The sequence below is a fragment of the Triticum aestivum genome, chromosome 3A, assembly GCF_018294505.1.
Source record: "Triticum aestivum cultivar Chinese Spring chromosome 3A, IWGSC CS RefSeq v2.1, whole genome shotgun sequence".
Taxonomy (NCBI): domain Eukaryota; kingdom Viridiplantae; phylum Streptophyta; class Magnoliopsida; order Poales; family Poaceae; genus Triticum; species Triticum aestivum.
Genome location: NC_057800.1, coordinates 688,177,714 through 688,196,879, shown reverse-complemented (window position 1 = coordinate 688,196,879; position 19,166 = coordinate 688,177,714). Strand labels below are relative to the sequence as shown.

At 48.7% G+C, this 19,166-nt stretch overlaps 1 protein-coding gene across 1 annotated transcript; it reads left to right on the top strand.

Moving 5' to 3' along the window:
• Positions 1–17,508: 17,508 nt before the first annotated feature.
• LOC123057148 (noroxomaritidine/norcraugsodine reductase-like) lies at positions 17,509–18,550 on the top strand. The gene is made up of 2 exons (XM_044480264.1): positions 17,509–17,597; positions 17,687–18,550. The coding sequence occupies exons 1-2, from the start codon at positions 17,509–17,511 to the stop codon at positions 18,420–18,422; spliced, it is 825 nt and encodes a 274-aa protein (XP_044336199.1). The 3' UTR covers positions 18,423–18,550.
• Positions 18,551–19,166: the final 616 nt, after the last annotated feature.

Sequence of the window (19,166 nt, the reverse complement as noted above, 5' to 3'; positions counted from 1 at the left end):
AAGTAGATATACTCATATCTGCTCAAATCATCTATGAAGATCAGAAAATAATGATACCCGCCGCGAGCCTCAATATTCATCGGACCACATACATCAGTATGTATGATTTCCAGCAAATCTTTGCTCGCTCCATTGTTCCGAAGAACAAAGTCTTAGTCATCTTGCCCATGAGGCATGGTTCGCAAGCATCAACTGATTTATAATCAAATGATTCCAAAAGCTCCATCAGCATGGAGTTTCTTCATGCGCTTTACACCAATATGACCTAAACGGCAGTGCCACAAATAAGTTGCACTATCATTATTAACTTTGCATCTTTTGGTTTCAATATTATGAATATGTGTATCACTACGATTGAGATCCAATGAACCATTTTCATTGGGTGTGTAACCATATAAGGTTTTATTCATGTAAACAGAACAACAATTTATTCTTTTACTTAAATGAATAACCGTATTACAATAAACATGATCAAATCATATTCATGCTCAACGCAAACACCAAATAACACTTATTTAGGTTCAACACTAATCCCGAAAGTATAGGGAGTGTGCGATGATGATCATATCAATCTTGGAACCACTTCCAACACACATCGTCACTTCACCCTTAACTAGTCTCTGTTCATTCTGCAACTCCCGTTTCGAGTTACTAATCTTAGCAACTGAACTAGCATCAAATACTGAGGGGTTGCTATAAACACTAGTAAAGTACACATCAATAACATGTATATCAAATATACTTATGTTCACTTTGCCATCCTTCTTATCCGCCAATCACTTGGGGTAGTTCCGCTTCCAGTGACCAGTCCCTTTGCAGTAGAAGCACTTAGTCTCAGGCTTAGGACCAGACTTGGGCTTCTTCACTTGAGCAGCAACTTGCTTGCTGTTTTCTTGAAGTTCCCCTTTTTCCCTTTGCCCTTTTCTTGAAACTAGTGGTCTTGTCAACCATCAACACTTGATGCTCTTTCTTGATTTCTACCTTCATCGATTTCATCATCATGAAAAGCTCGGGATTCGTTTTCGTCATCCCTTGCATACTATAGTTCATCACGAAGTTCTACTAACTTGGTGATGGTGACTAGAGAATTCTGTCAATCACTATCTTATCTGGAAGATTAACTCCCACTTGATTCAAGCGATTGTAGTACCCAGACAATCTGAGCACATGCTCACTAGTTGAGCGATTCTCCTCCATCTTTTAGCTATAGAACTTGTTGGAGACTTCATATCTCTCAACTCGGGTATTTGCTTGAAATATTAACTTCAACTCCTGGAACATCTCATATGGTCCATGACGTTCAAAACGTCTTTGAAGTCCCGATTCTAAGCCGTTAAGCATGGTGCACTAAACTATCAAGTAGTCATCATATTGAGCTAGCCAAACGTTCATAACGTCTGCATCTGCTCCTGCAATAGGTTTGTCACCTAGCGGTGCATCAAGGACATAATTCCTCTGTGCAGCAATGAGGATAAACCTCAGATCACGGATCCAATCCGCATCATTGCTACTAACATCTTTCAACACAATTTTCTCTAGGAACATATCAAAATAAACACAGGGAAGCAACAACGCGAGCTATTGATCTACAACATAATTTGCAAAATACTACCAGGACTAAGTTCATGATAAATTTAAGTTCAATTAATCATATTACTTAAGAACTCCCACTTAGATAGACATCCCTCTAATCCTCTAAGTGATCACGTGATCCAAATCAACTAAACCATGTCCGATCATCACGTGAGATGGAGTAGTTTCATTGGTGAACATCACTATGTTGATCATATCTACTATATGATTCACGCTCGACCTTTCGGTCTCCGTGTTCCGAGGCCATATATGTATATGCTTGGCTCGTCAAGTATAACCTGAGTATTCCGCGTGTGCAACTGTTTTGCACCCGTTGTATTTGAACATAGAGCCTATCACACCCGATCATCACGTGGTGTCTCAGCACGAAGAACTTTCGCAATGGTGCATACTCAGGGAGAACACTTCTTGATAATTTTAGTGAGAGATCATCTTATAATGCTACCGTCAATCAAAGCAAGATAAGATGCATAAAAGATAAACATCACATCCAATCAATATAAGTGATATGATATGGCCATCATCATCTTGTGCTTGTGATCTCCATCTCTGAAGCACCGTCATGATCACCATCGTCATCGGCGCGACACCTTGATCTCCATCGTAGCATTGTTGTCGTCTCGCCAATCTTATGCTTCCACGACTATCGCTACCGCTTAGTGATAAAGTAAAGCATTACAGCGCGATTGCATTGCATACAATAAAGCGACAACCATATGGCTCCTGCCAGTTGCCGATAACTCGGTTACAAAACATGATCATCTCATACAACAACTTATATCTCATCACGTCTTGACCATATCACATCACAACATGCCCTGCAAAAACAAGTTAGACGTCCTCTACTTTGTTGTTGCAAGTTTTACGTGGCTGCTACGGGCTTAGCAAGAACCGTTCTTACCTACGCATCAAAAACCACAACGATAGTTTGTCAAGTTGGTGCTGTTTTAACCTTCGCAAGGACCGGGCGTAGCCACACTCGGTTCAACTAAAGTTGGAGAAACTGTCACCCGCAAGCCACCTATGTGCAAAGCACGTCGGGAGAACCGGTCTCGCATAAGCGTACGCGTAATGTCGGTCCGGGCCGCTTCATCCAACAATACCGCTGAACCAAAGTGTGACATGCTGGTAAGCAGTATGACTTATATCGCCCACAACTCACTTATGTTCTACTTGTGCATATTACATCAACGCATAAAACCTAGGCTCTGATACCACTGTTGGGGAACGTAGTAATTTCAAAAAAATTCCTACGCACACGCAAGATCATGGTGATGCATAGCAATGAGAGGGGAGAGTGTTGTCTACGTACCCTCGTAGACCGAATAGGAAGCGTTAACACAACGTAGAGGAAGTAGTCGTACGTCTTCCCGATCCGACCGATCCAAGCACCGAACGGACGGCACCTCCGAGTTCTGCACACGTTCAGCTCGATCACGCTCCCCGGGCTCCGATCCAGTAAAGCTTCGGGGAGGAGTTCCGTCAGCACGACGGTGTGGTGATGATCTTGATGTTCTACTGTCGCAGGGCTTCGCCTAAGCACCGCTACAATATGACCGTGGTGTAATATCGTGGAGGGGGGCACGACACACGGCTAAGGAACGATTACGAAGATCAACTTGTCTGTCTATGGGGTGCCCCCTGCCCCCGTATATAAAGGAGTGGAGGAGGGGAGGGCCGACCCTCTCTATGGCGCGCCCTAGGGGAGTCCTACTCCCACCGGGAGAAGGATTCCCCCTTTCCTAGTCCAACTAGGAGTCTTTCCAAGTATTAGGAGTAGGAGACAAGGAAGGGGAAGGGAGAAGGGAAAGAAGAAGGGGGTGCAGCCCCTCCCCCTAGTCCAATTCGGACTAGGCCTTGGGGGGGGCAGCCTGCCCTAGGCAGCCCCTCTCTCTTTCCCGTATGGCCCAATAAGGCCCAATACTTCTCCCGGCGAATTCCCGTAACTCTGCGGTACTCCGAAAAATACCCGAATCACTCGGAACCTTTCCGAAGTCTGAATATAGTCGTCCAATATATCGATCTTTACGTCTCGGCCATTTCGAGACTCCTCGTCATGTCCCCGATCTCATTCGGGACTCCGAACTCCTTCGGTACATCAAAACTCGTAAACTCATAATATAACTGTCATCGAAACCTTAAGCGTGCGGACCCTATGGGTTCGAGAACAATGTAGACATGACCGAGACATGTCTCCGGTCAATAACCAATAGCGGGACCTAGATGCCCATATTGGTTCCTACATATTCTACAAAGATCTTTTATCGGTCAGACCGCATAACGACATACGTTGTTCCCTTTGTCATCGGTATGTTACTTGCCCAAGATTCGATCGTCGGTATCCAATACCTAGTCAATCTCGTTACCGACAAATCTCTTTACTCGTTCTGTAATACATCATCCCGCAACTAACTCATTAGTTGCAATGCTTGCAAGGCTTTAAGTGATGTGCATTACCGAGAGGGCCCAGAGATACCTCTCCGACGATCGGAGTGACAAATCCTAATCTCGAAATACGTCAACCCAACATGTACCTTTGGAGACACCTGTAGAGCACCTTTATAATCAACCAGTTACGTTGTGACGTTTGGTAGCACACAAAGTGTTCCTCCGGCACACGGGAGTTACATAATCTCATAGTCATAGGAACATGTATAAGTCATGAAGAAAACAATAGCAACATACTAAACGATCGGGTGCTAAGCTAATGGAATGGGTCATGTCAATCAGATCATTCATCTAATGATGTGATCCCGTTAATCAAATAACAACTCTTTTTCCATGGTTAGGAAACATAACCATCTTCGATTAATGAGCTAGTCAAGTAGAGGCATACTAGTGACACTCTGTTTGTCTATGTATTCACACATGTATTATGTTTCCAGTTAATACAATTCTAACATGAATAATAAACAATTATCATGAAATAAGGAAATAAATAATAACTTTATTATTGCCTCTAGGGCATATTTCCTTCAGATGGTGCTCCACCGATGTGACAGCCCCGACGAGCTCTACCCGGTCCACTCATCCACCTCCTCCGTCGCTGCACCCATGGCGCTTTCCGCCGGAGTGGACCTTTGGCATGCTCGTCTCGGTCATCCCAACACCGCCACTCTTCGTCATGTTCTTCGGAGTTTTTCATTCACGTGTAATAAGATCGACGATCACACTTGTCATGCTTGTCGTCTCGGCAAACATGTTCGCCTTCCCTTTAGCACTTCCTCGCGTGTTGCATCATACCCATTTGAGGTAATTCATAGTGATGTTTAGACCTCTTCTGTTGCAAGTAACACGGGCTATCTTTATTATCTTGTCATACTTGATTATTTTTCGCACTATGTGTGGACCTTCCCGTTGCGGCGAAAGTTGGATTCTGTTGCCACTCTCACTGCATTCTACTCCTATGTCTCCACGCAGTTTGGTCGACCCATTCTTGCGTTGCAAACAGACAATGGGAAGGAGTTTGATAATCTTGCGATCCGCAACCTTCTCGCCACACACGGCATGATTTTTTGTTTCACTTGCTCGTACACTTCGCAACAAAATGGCCGCGCTGATCTCGTGCTTCGCACTCTTAATGACTGTGTGCGCACCCTCCTCTTTCACGCCAACATGCCACCACGTTTTTGGCCCGACGCACTTGCCACCGCATCACTACTCCTCAACATCCGTCCCTGTCGCACTCGCGTGAATTTTGCACCTCATCACCTCTTGTTCGGCATGCCACCTTCCTACACCGAGCTCCGCATCTTCGGTTGCCTGTGCTACCCTAGCATCGCTTCCACTACTCCTCATAAGCTCGCACCACGGTCCGTGGCATGTATTTTCCTTGGCTATCCCCCCAACACCAAAGGCTACCGCTACTATGATCCTATCTCACATCGGGTGATCACTTCCCGACACGTTTACTTTGATGAGATGGTTTTTCCATGTCAGCAGGTACCTTCGGATGTTGCGGCTTTGCCTGCCCCCGATGACGGCCGCTCGCGAGCTTCTCTTGGGCCGCCTCCCGGCTTTGAGGGTGCCCCCCGCGCCACGGGTCGAGTTCCTCCCCGGTTGGCTGCCTTAGGGGTTGCACCCCTCCCGGCTCCCGCAACGCCTACTGCACCCCCGGCCTCCTTGATTGTAGCGCCGCCATCCGCGCGGGCCTCCTCGGCGCCCCCAGCGCCCTCGCCTGCCACCTCGTCCGAGGCGGCCTCGTCCACGACCACACCCGCAGCGGCCTCACTCGTGGCATCGGAGGTGGCGGGCTCTTCTTCGTCTTCGCCTGCGGGCAACGCGGACTCGCTGCCTCGCCCGATGACTCGCTCTCGGGCTGGCACCTTCCGCCCGAGTACGCGGTACACCAGCGATGAGTATCTTCTCGCTGCTTCCGTCTCCAAGCCGTCCCCTCTCCCATCATCAGCTCGAGCCGCCCTTCGGGATCCTCATTGGCTCGCTGCGATGCAGGAACAGTTCGACGTGCTCCAACGGAACCGCACCTGCCCCGGTTTTTCGACACGTGGGTTTTTCGGCACAAGACTCATCCGGATGGCACTCTCGAGCACTACAAAGCTCGTTGGGTGGTTTGAGGCTTTCGGCAACGTGCGGGCGTGGACTTCACCGACACTTTTGCCCCGGTTGTTAAATCGGGCACGATCCGCACCGTGCTCCCGCTAGCCGTCTCCCGAGCTTGGCCTGTGCATCAGTTGGATGTCTCCAACGCCTTCTTGCATGGCCACCTCGCTGAGCAGGTGTTCTGTGAGCAGCTTGAAGGAAATATGCCCTAGAGGCAATAATAAAGTTATTATTTATTTCCTTATTTCATGATAAATGTTTATTATTCATGCTATAATTGTATTAACCGGAAACATAATACATGTGTGAATACATAGACAAACATAGTGTCACTAGTATGCCTCTACTTGACTAGCTCATTGATCAAAGATGGTTAAGTTTCCAAACCATAGACATGAGTTGTTATTTGATCAATGGGATCACATCATTAGGAGAATGATGTGATTGACTTGACCCATTCCGTTATCTTAGCACTTGATCATTTGTTTACTACTATTGCTTTCTTCATGACTTATACATGTTCTTATGACTATGAGATTATGCAACTCACAAATACCGGAGGAACACTTTGTGTGCTACCAAACGTCACAACGTAACTACGTGATTATAAAGGTGCTCTACAGGTGTCTCCGATGGTACTTGTTGAGTTGGCGTAGATCAAAATTAGGATTTGTCACTCCGATTGTCGGAGAGGTATCTCTGGGCCCTCTCGGTAATGCACATCACTATAAGCCTTGCAAGCAATGCAACTAATGAGTTAGTTGTGGGATAGTACATTACGAAATGAGTAAAGAGACTTGGCGGTAACGAGATTGAACTAGGTATTGGGATACCGACGACCGAATCTCGGGCAAGTAACATACCGATGACAAAGAGAACAACGTATAGTGTTATGCGGTTTGACCAATAAAGATCTTCGTAGAATATGTAGGAACCAATATGAGCATCCAGGTTCCGCTATTGGTTATTGACCGGAGACATGTCTCGGTCATGTCTACATAGTTCTCGAACTCGTAGGGTCCGCACGCTTAAAGTTCTGTGATGATCAGTTTTATGAGTTTATATGTTTTGATGCACCGAAGGTAGTTCGGAGTCCCGGATATGATCACGGACATGACAAGGAGTCTCGAATTGGTCGAGACATGAAGATTGATATATTGGAAGCCTACATTTGGACATCGGAAGAGTTCCGGATAAAATCAGGATTTTACCGGAGTACCGGAGGGGTTACCGGAACCCCCCGGGGGCTAATGGGCCTTGTTGGGCCATAAGGGAAAGAGAGAGGGGCCGGCCTAGGGCAGGCAGCGCGCCCCCTCCCCTCTGGTTCGAATTGGACTAGGAGGGGGGGCGGCGCCCCCTTTCCTTCTCTTTCTCTCCCTTCCTTTCCCCCTCCTAGTAGGAGTAGGAAAGGGGGGAATCCTACTCCTACTAGGAGGAGGATTCCTCCTCCTGGCGCACCAACAAGGGCCGGCCGGCCTCCCCCTTGCTCCTTTATATACAGAGGCGGGGGAGCACCTCTAGACACACAAGTTGATAACAAAGATCTCTCCCAGCCGTGTGCGGTGCCCCCCTCCACCATAATCCACCTCGGTCATACTGTAGTAGTGCTTAGGAGAAGCCCTGTCATGGTAGCTTCATCAACATCGTCACCACGCCATTGTGCTCACGAAACTCTTCCCCGAGCTCTACTGGATCATGAGTTCGCGGGATGTCACCGAGCTGAACGTGTGCTGAACGCGGAGGTGCCGTACGTTCGGTACTGAGGATCGGTCGATCGTGAAGACGTACGACTACATCATCCGCGTTGTCATAACGCTTCCGCTTAACAGTCTACGAGGGTACGTGGACAACACTCTCCCCTCTCGTTTCTAGGCATCACCATGATCCTGCGTGTGCGTAGGATTTTTTTTGAAATTACTACGTTCCCCAACACAGCTCACCGGCTTTGTCGACGCCACACATCCAGACCATGTGTGCTTGCTCTCCCGTTCCCTTTATGGGTTGAAGCAGGCGCCTCGGGCCTGGTACCAGCGCATCGCTGCATTCCTGCAGACGCTCAGATTTACATCGACTCGCTCCGATGTGTCCCTCTTCGTGTACCATCATGGGGTTGACACGACCTACTTGTTGCTCTACGTCGACGACATCATCTTGACGGCATCCACTGTCGCGCTCTTCCAGTGGCTCACTGCTCGTCTTCGCGATGAGTTTGCCCTGAAGGACATGGGGCCCCTCCACTACTTCCTTGGCATTGAGGTGGTTCGACAGCCAGATGGGTTCTTTCTGCACTAGCAGCGTTACACCCATGAGCTTCTCGATCGAGCCGGCATGCTTAACTGCAAGCCCGCTCCCACGTCTGTCGACACCAAGGACAAGGTTTCCGCTCTGGAGGGTTCTCCCGCATCTGACGCGGCCTTCTATCGCTCCATTGTGGGTGCTTTGCAGTACCTCACCCTGACGCGCCCCGACTTGCAGTATCCCGTTCAGCAGGTATGTCTTCACATGCATGCTCCGCGTGACTCTCACTGGACCTTGGTGAAGCATATCCTCCGTTACATACGCGGCACCCCGTCCATGGGACTTACACTGATGGCCTCCGCCTCCACCGACCTCGTCGCCTACTCTGACGCGGACTGGGCTGGCTGCCCGGACACATGGCGCTCCACTTCGGGGTACTGTGTCTACTATAACACCCACGATGCGGCTATATCTCCCACGTGTCGAAGCACGACTTAGAGGCATAACCGCATTGTAAGCAATGTCGCAAGTGAGGTAATCTTCACAACAACCCATGTAATAAATAAGGAAAAGAGATACATAGTTGGCTTACACTCGCCACGTCACACAAATAGCATAAATATCATTACATTCATCCAGATACACTCAAGGTCCGACTACGAAACCTAAAACAACCCCAAATGCGACAAAGTCCTCGATAGCCCCAACTGGGCACCACTACTAATCGTCTGGAAAGGAAACGTAGTATCGTCCTGAGTCCTCATCGAACTCCCACTTGAGCTCAGTCGAATCTCCTAGAGCGGTATCATCGGTCCCTGCATTTGGTTTTGAAGTAATCTGTGAGTCACGGGGACTCAGCAATCTCACACCCTCGCGATCAAGACTATTTAAGCTTATAGGAAGGGTAAAAGTATGATGTGGAGCTGCAGCAAGCGACTAGCATATATGGTGGCTAACATATGCAAATGAGAGCTAGAAGAGAAGGCAAAGGCACGGTCGATGAACTATGATCAAGAAGTGTTCCTATAAAAACCTACGTTCAAGCATAACTCCAGACTGTGTTCTCTTCCCGGACTCCGCCAAAAAGAGACCATCACGGCCACACACTCTGTTGATTCATTTTAATTAAATTAAGTTAAAGGTTATCTACAACCGGACATTAACAAATTCCCATCTGCCCATAACTGCGGGCACGGCTTTTGAAAGATCAAATCCATGTAGGGGTGTCCCAGCTTAGCCCATCACAAGCTCTCACGGCCAACGAAGTATATTCATTCTCCCAAGACAATTCGATCAGACTCGGAATCCCGGTTACAAGACATCTCGACAATGGTAAAACAAGTCCAGCAAGACCACCCGCTCTGCCGACAAAATCCCGATAGGAGCTTCACATATCTCGTACTCAGGGCACACCGGATAAGCTAAGCGTATGGAAGCCAACTAACCCAAGTTGCCAAGGGACGGCACCGCACGGTGCTCTGGGTTGGACCAACACTTAGAGAAGCACTGGCCCGGGGGTTTAAAATAAAGATGACCCTTGAGTCTGCGAAACCCAAGGGAAAAAGGCTAGGTGGCGTATGGTAAAATCAAGGTTGGGCCTTGCTGGAGGAGTTTTATTCAAGGCGAACTGTCAAGGGGTTCCCATTATAACCCAACCGTGTAAGGAACACAAAATCAAGGAACATAACACCGGTATGACGGAAACTAGGGCGGCAAGAGTGGAACAAAACACCAGGCATAAGGCCGAGCCTTCCACCCTTTACCAAGTCTATAGGTGCATTAAGATAAACAAGATATGATAATGATATCCCAACAATAAACATGTTCCAACAAGGAACAAACTCCAATCTTCACCTGCAACTAGCAACGCTATAAGAGGGGCTGAGCAAAGTGGTAACATAGCCAAACAATGGTTTCCTAGGACAAAGTGGGTTAGAGGTTTGACATGGCAATATGGGTGGCATGATAAGCAAGTGGTAGGTATCGTAGCATAGGCATGGCAAAAGAGCGAGCATCTAGCAAGCAAAGATAGAAGTGATTTTGAGGGTATGGTCATCTTGCCTGCAAAGTTCTCCGAGTTGACTTGATCCTCGTAAGCGTACTCAACGGGCTCCTTGATCACGTACTCATCTCCCGGATCTACCCAAGCAAGAACAACAAGCAAAGGGAGACACAATCAACCACGTGCAATGCACAAGCAACATGATGCAAAACATGTCATGGTATGCGGGATGCGATATGCAATGCATATGCATGATTTGGAAAGGAATGATTGAACCTGGCCTCAACTTGGAAAACCAAGAGTGTCACTAGCAAGGTGAGTTGATTTCGGTCGAAATCGATATAAAGATCACCAGAATCAGATGCACGGTTTGGAAATGGCAAGCAAAACAAATATGGCACCGATCTGCGATTAACAGCACGAGGCCATCTAAATGCATCAAGAACAACATGCTACAGCACTCTAACATAGCAAAAAAAAATACATTGCAGGGATCCACTCAAGATGCTTGACAAAATATGAACACTGAGCTACGGCTAATTCACTCAATAGCAGGTACAAACAAGAATGTCAAAAGTGCAAAAGATATCAGGTTTCAGACTTGGTGAAATTAACATCAAGTCAGGAATTTAACATCAGGAAGCAATGTTTAGAGTAAGGTAACAACATGCTACAGGAACATATCATGACAAAGCAGGGCATGGCATGAAGCTACTCAAAGCATACAACAAAAGTCCCTAACTGACCATAAGCCAAAAGGGATCAGAAAATACAATGGCAACCATGTGAACATAGCAATTATCATTAACAGATTCAGACTTAGTAAAAAACTGGAACATGGCAAAACAGATATCAAGTAGGTATGTTTACGAGCTCGATGCACTCATCACAAGGCATTGCATGAGAAACTAAGCATACACCCAGCAAGTAGACATGGCATAGAAGCTAGACATGGCAAGAACAACAACATAGCAAGCACGGATCAACAACAACAAGCTCGGAAAAAATGCTTAACATGTAAACATTCTGCCAGGAACATTTTATAGCAAAAGTAGAGCTCGATTGACTCAAGCTAGTGTGCTCCATAATTGCAAACAAAGACATGGATGGATAGAGCATCACAATATCTACAAAACATCCTTACTGATCATGCTCAAAAGAGGCATAGATCACTTGGTATCAACAGGAACACATGGCATAAAAATAATGACAGGGCAAAGACTTAGAATATTTCTAAGTCCCTGAAATCAGCAACATTAAGTAAGCTACTTTGCATGCTTGTGCTAGTCACCACAGAGATCACAAAAATACATGGCATACACCCCTGTAAAGATGGCATGGCATACTTCAAAACACATGTAGAGCTCAAGATCATAGCATGCACACATCATTTCAGGCATTTGCTGATAATAATCTGAAACTAACATCACGTAGCCCTCTTCCAACATCATTTCAGGCATCAAAATGAGCTCAAATGAACATGATGCAATGAGATGAAATGAAGTACTCATCGAGACGAACATTTCGATATGCTACACGCATGAATCTGAGCCACGGATGCAGAGTTATGGCATGTCCAAGTATGCAAAAATATTAGGGTTTGGGGGTAAAAGTCAACCGATTCCAGATCGGGATCGCAGCAGCCCGAGGATGACCGGAGACTTCACCGGAATAGGAGACGAGCTTGCCGGACTTGGGGTTCCCGGTCGGCGAGGAGAGTGCGGAGGGCGGCCGGAGCTCGGGCGGTGAGGTGGAGCTGCGAGGCGGCGGAGGAAGCGGTCGCTGGCTCGAGGCGGCGTCGACGGCGACCGGCAAGGTCGGGCGGCGGCCGGAGTAGAGGTTCGCCGGCGCCGGGAGGAGATGGGGCGGCGCGGCGAGGTGCTAGGCGGCGGGGCACGCGGTAGGTGGCGGCGGGGCGACGTGGGCCGCGGGGGCCGGCCACAGGCTTCGGCGGGCCCGTGCGGTCGGCGGTGATGTGGCGCCCGCCCGGGACACGTGGCGCTTGCTGATAGGTCCGGCGGAGCGGGCGGACGTGTCCGGCCCAAATCGGACACGTCCGGCGGCGAGGGGAGCGGATTTCTAGGGTTAGGGGTGGAGAGATCCGAAATTTCGGGGGAGTGGCCTATATATAGAGGTAGAGGGAGCTAGGAGGCTCCAAATTGAGCACGGTTTGGGGCCACGCGATCGTGATCGAACGATATAGATGATGGAGTAGGTTTAGGTGCGTTTTGGTACACTTTGGAGAGGTGTTGGGCTGCAACACACACGAGGCCTTTTCGGTCCCTTGGTTAATCGTTGGAGTATCAAACGAAGTCCAAATGGCACGAAACTTGACAGGCGGTCTACCGGTAGTAAACCAAGGCCGCATGACAAGTCTCGGTCCAATCCGAGAACGTTTAATACTCGCACACGAAAAGAGGTAGAAAGGGACACCGGAGGACATAGGAGCGCCGGAATGCAAAATGGACAGTGGGGAAAATGCTCGGATGCATGAGACGAACACGTATGCAAATGCGATGCACATGATGACATGATATGAGATGCATGACAAAGACCAAAACAACATGCAGACAAAAACCCGACAACGAGGAAATAACATAACTTATTGCCGGAAATGGCGAGAGTTGGAATACAAATATGGCATGTTACATACGAGGTGTTACATCTACCCTGGGCCGTCTCTAATCTCTTGGTCCTCCAAGCGACAACCCACCTTCTCCCGCTCGAGTGCCGAGGCAGAGTATCGGGCAGTGGCTAACGCCGTTGCCGAATGATCTTGGCTTCGTCAGCTGCTCCAGGAGTTGCTTTGTGATGTTCACAAGGCCACGCTCGTCTACTGCGACAACGTCCGCGTGTACCTCTCTGCCAACCCGGTCCACCATCGACGAACGAAGCATATTGAGGATTTTTTTTTCAAAACTATGACATATTTTATAGCAAATTCGGAAATTGTAGCAAAGAGTGGAGAAAAATCAAAACTAGCACCCCGTCGGCCACGCGTGGGCCGACAAGGGTGTTTTCGGCCTCCCTTTGGTCGAAATGGACTTTTCGGCCTTGCCTTGGCCGGAAAGGTGCGTACCTGGGCCGAAAAGACCTTTTTGTCAGGAGTAGGCTGAAAAGTCCCTTGGGCCCACCTTTTCACGTTAATGGTTGACTGAAGTTGCATGGCTCCACTCTTCGGCTTACGTTAGGCCGAAGAGTTTTTTTATTTTGGTATATAAATATTGTGCAACCACTGTCCATCTTAGACACTGAAAAAATATATTTTCGCGCAACCCTTTCCCCTCAATATTTCCCCGTCAACTCTTTCCCGCCATCCGTTTCCCACCAACCCCTTCCCGCCATATGTTCCTGCCACCCGTTTTCCGACAACCCTTTCCCGCCATACCACAGTATACCATTAAATAAATGCTTCATATTTAAAAAAATGGGATAAAAGCGCAAGCGATGGAGTCAAAAACCTGACCTCACGCTGGGTATATGTGTTACCAGCCAAATAGGATAGCATCTGGCTAATGTATTTATATAAAAAAAATAATTTTTTATATACATTCAAAAAAGGGCAAAGATTTTGAGAAACATGATTTTTTTAAATATGAAGAATTTATTTAATGGTATACTATGGTATGGCGGAAAAGGGTTGGCGGGAACATATGACGGGAAGGGGTTGCCGGGAAACGGGTGGCAGGAACATATGACGGGAAGGGGTTGGCGGGAAACGGATGGCCGGAAAATATTAAGGGAAAAGGGTTGCGCGAAAATATATTTTTTTAATGTCTAAGATGGGCAATGGTTGCATAGTATTTATATACCAAAATTTAAAAAAAATCGCTTCGGCCTAACGTAAGCCGAAGAGTGGAGCCATGCTACTTCGGTCAACCATTAACGTGAAAAGGTGGGCCCAAGAGACTTTTCGGCCTACTCCTGATCAAAAAGGACTTTTCGGCCCAAGTACGCACCTTTTCGGCCAAGGCAAGGCCGAAAAGTCCATGTCAGCCAAAAGGAGGCCGAAAACACCCTTTTCGGCCCACGCGTGGCCGACGGGGTGCTAGTTTTGATTTTTCTCCATTCTTTGCTATAGTTTCCTAAAAAAATGTTATTTCTTGTACTCTCAACCAAAAAGTCATTCCTTGTAAACAACTGATAGCCGCCGGATCAAGATTGTCTCGTCTTTTGCACTTGCACCAATCCTGAAATAACAAAATTGCACAATAAAAGCCAAGGCGGCAAACACAAATACAAACTGATCAATCATGAATTCTTGATGGATCGCCTAACACCGCCAGAAATGAGACATTAATCAACTACTAGTGTTAAGTAGTCATTTCCATTTGGTCAGCTGTGCCTGAAGAATCTGAAATTTTCCTTTCGACATCCGCTCCTCCAGTGTAGGCAGCCCGAGATATCTCTCTTCAAAGGTTGACCTTTCAACCTGTAGGGTCGAATGAATACTCACTTGGCTGTTCTCCGGACAAGATTTCCCAAACATGATACTGCATTTTGCTGGGTTAATCAACTAGCCCATTGCTTTCTCGTAGGACATAGGATATTACGGATCCCATCAGCTTGCTCATTATCAGCCTTGAAAAAGAGTAGGGTGTCATGTGCAAACAACAAGTGGGAGATCCGCGGGGCACGCCAGCAGATTTTGAGTGGCACCAAATTCCCACTCCTTTCACCATACTTCAACAAGGCCGAGAGACCGCCAGCAATAAAAAGGAACAAAAAAGAGGAGAGTGGACTACCTTGCCGAAGCCCTCGCGTCGGTGCAAATGAATCCAGAAGGGTTCCATTAAATTTCACATTGTACCTCACAATGGTGACACAAGACATTATCCAGTCAATCCACCTGTGAGCGAAACCCAAATTTTGCATCATTTGCTTCAAGAAGGTCCGATCAACCTATCATATACTTTTGATTATTGCATGGGGCGACACACTTTCCTCGGCAGGGAAAGAAGTGATGATTGCAGGCAATCCCAACCTTCATGATGAGTGTGTTTAAACTTCTAGTGTCTGTTTGTGACCACTTGAACCGCATGGTCAGGAACTTTTGGTGGGGATCCTCTAAAGGGAAGCGCAAATACATTGGATCTCTTGGCCAAATATTATGGCGCACAAAACCAAGGGAGGCCTTGGATTTAGAGACTACCGCATGTTCAACCAAGCTCTGCTAGCCCGGCAAGCTTGGCGCCTCCTCCTAATTAGAGCAGATAGTTTATGTGCGCAGGTTCTAAAAGCTCGATACTATCCTGATGGGCGCCTTGAGGATACAGTTTTTTCTGGTAATGCTTCGGCATCTTGGCAGGGCATCCAGCACGACCTCGAACTTCTGAAGAAAGGGCTGACTTGGCGCGTTGGTAATGGCAAAAATATTCGCATTTGGCGAGATAGGTGGCTATCGAGGGAGCATGGAGGGAACCTCATCACATCGCAGGGCACGTGCCGACTGAGGCGAGTGGAGGATCTTCTTGATGAGCGTGGCGCATGGCGGCTGGACCTTCTTCGTCGACACCTCCTCCCGGTTGACATTGATGCCATCACACGCATCCGGGCTTGCCGCCGTTGCTTTGACGACACCCTTGCTTGGGCGCCAGAGAAGAACGGCATATTTACCGTTTGTTCGGCCTACCGCCTAGCCATGGACGAATGTGAGCGCCCATCGGCATGTGCTACGAGCAGGGCACCAGATGGTCGTCATGCCATCTGGAAGATCATATGGGGGTGCCCTGCTCCCTCTAAGGTACGCGTCTTTGCATGGCGGCTTGTGACTAATTCTCTGGCCACTTGGTCCAACCAATGTTCTCGTCACTTGGAACCATCTAATATATGCCATGTGTGTGGAATGGAATGCGAGGACGGCTTCCATGCTATGTGTGAGTGCCCTCGTGCAGTGGACCTATGGTGTGCCATGGCGCAGGATTGGCCGCTGCCAGATATTAGCTCTGATCGCAACACAGGGCCGGAGTGATTGTTTGAGGTGCTGGAGCCACTCACCAGCACCTCAAGAATGGCTCTATTGATGACTATGTGGCGCTCATGGCATGTCCAAAATGAGATCACACATGAGAAGGAGGCTCCCCCGACCGAGACATCACGCAGATTCTTGCACAGCTACATCACGTCCCTCCTTTGTATCCAGCAGCATCCCCAAGGCCACCATGAGAAAGGCAAAATGGCGGTGCAGCTGTCGGCACCCCATGTGGCTGGACCGTCGTTCAGCAAACCAACCAGTAGGGGCGGGGTGCCACGACAACCGGATAGATGGGAGCCGCCTCCCGACGGCTGGCTGAAGCTCGACATCGACGGCTCTTCCTCGGAGCAAGCAGGGAATGGCGACATCGGGATGGTCATTGGAGACGCGGGGGGGCATATCGTTTTTTCATCTTGACGCCACATGTTCACATGCCATAATGCACTAGCAGCTAAACTGGAAGCATGTCGAGAAGGGGTTTCCCTTGCTATGGAGTGGAGCTCAGCACCATTCATCCTCGAGACAGACTGCTCAAAGGTTGTTGCTATGCTCATGCACAAGTCTACAGACCGGTCACCAAACGCAGACCTCGTTCATGAGATTAAAGCGAGTACTTATGGTGGAAGAAAAGTGAAGGTTAGAGCCATTAGAAGGGAGAGTAATCAAGTTAGTAATGAGCTAGCTAGAAAAGGACGTGCCTGTGTTAAAACAGCCGTTTGGTTGTGATCAGCACCTGAAGAGGTTGTAAACTTAATTATGCTCCTTGGATCATCCTGATCCAGACTGATGAAACGAAAGTCTTTCACCCCGCAAAAAAAAAAGTAGTCGTTTCCATTGGTTATACATATATAGCTCCTTTTTTAAAAGCAACTCTTAATTGGATCCTGAAAGAAACCTTAATTTGCCCGGCCGAGCACCGCGCGACGGCGCCGATGGATTTGTTAGTTATGGTCACTTTGCTAGTGTAATCATCACCCGCAAAAAAAAAGAGAGAAGAAGAAGAAGGTACTCATCGTACAAGACAAAAGTTCCCCGAGCAAAGCATCTATACACGTCGTAGTCTCTCGCGAGAGCTAATAGCATCATCGTCGTATATATATACAAGTCTAGTCAGTGAGATACACGCATCGGTCGACCCAAGATGGCGGCAGCAGCAGCAAGCCGAGAGGAGCGGTGGAGCCTCGCCGGCAAGACGGCCCTCGTCACCGGCGGAACCAAAGGAATCGGGTACGCCCTGCATGCTTCTTTCTTTCACGCGCTAGCTTTGTGACTGATCGCACACACTGACACAATCACTTGCGAACCATGCATGGCGCAGGCGCGATCGTGGAGGAGCTCGCGGGGTTCGGCGTCCGGGTGCACACCTGCGCCCGGAGCGACGGCGACGTGCAGGAGCGGCTGTGCGGATGGGCCGCGGACACCGACGCGGGCCGCCTGAGCGCGCGCGTCACGGGCTCAACATGCGACGTCTCCGTGCGCGGCAACCGGGAGGCGCTCATGGCAACGGCCAGCGCCGAGCTGGGGGGCAAGCTGGACATCCTTGTGAACAACGCCGGGCAGACCTTCTTCGGGGCGGCCACGGCGTGCACGGCGGAGGAGTACGCCCGTCTCATGGCCACCAACCTCGAGTCGTGCTTCCACCTGGCGCAGCTGGCGCACCCGCTCCTCCTCGCCGGCAGCGGCGGCAACGTGGTGAACATCTCATCCATTGGCGGGCTGCTCGGATACCCGACGCTGTCGCTGTACTCGGCGACCAAGGCGGCCCTGAACCAGCTCACCCGTACCCTCGCCGTTGAGTGGGCATGCGACGGCATCCGGGTCAATTGCGTCGCGCCGGGAGGAGTCCGGACGGACCTCCTCGACAGCAGCGGCATTCAGATCGACTCAGATGCGGCAGGGAGGATGTGGGAGGCGGAGAGCGCGCGCACCGCTTTGGGCCGCCTAGGCGAGCCAGAGGAGGTGGCGTCGCTCGTGGGGTTCCTCTGCATGCCGGCTGCTTCCTACATCACCGGGCAGGTCATCTGCGTCGATGGCGGCCGTACCGTAGCCGCCTAGCTAGGCCTATATATGGTCTCGCTTGTTTAAACTACTACTAGTTATTTACAGATTTTAAGGTGTGTAAACTTGCAAGGAGTAGTAGTACATAATAATTGATCCAATGGTTTGTATGGTTGGACTGAAAATTTGGCTCAAGGATAGTTCGGTAATTTCCTATTTGTCTGACGATGGGCTAGGTGTGGTACATTTGTTCTCTAATTAATCGCCCGTACTATTCGCATCTTGCGCAGATGCATGGGATGACGCGCCCGTTGCCGGAGCGGAGCCGTGCTGTGCTGTGCGGTGGCGGCGGCGACGCTGCTCCTCGCGTATACGGCGCTGGCCATGGAGCGTGCCGACGCGAGGCTGTTCTACACGCCTCGCCCACCGCTCTCTGGTTCCATTGTGCAAGCCTCTAATTAAATCGTGCATCATTGCCTTTGGTTCTGGATTTGTGGTATCATCGGCAAAATGCTCGAGAAACAGATCCTCAGGCCTCTTTTGGTTTGTACGATTTTTGTAGGAATTCAATAGAATACGATTTATAAAGGAAAATTTTCTTTAAAGCTCTTTGATTTATAGGAATGGATTCCTATTCCTATGTAGGATAGGAATCAATCCTTCATGTTTTGAAGGAAAAAAAACATTAGCCTAGACTCAATGAAAAAAAATCATATCCTATGCACCAAATGACATCTCTTTCTCTATAGGAATTGACATGCATGTCATCTCACTTCCTATAATTTTCCTATTTCTATAAAA

What these genes read in the sequence shown, in the direction of transcription:
- LOC123057148 (XM_044480264.1), top strand. Translation starts at nt 17,509, where the DNA reads ATGGCGGCAGCAGCAGCAAGCCGAGAGGAGCGGTGGAGCCTCGCCGGC. An exon ending in GGAACCAAAGGAATCGGGTA is followed by an intron (nt 17,598 to 17,686) that starts CGCCCTGCATGC and finishes GCATGGCGCAGG; the next exon opens with CGCGATCGTGGAGGAGCTCG.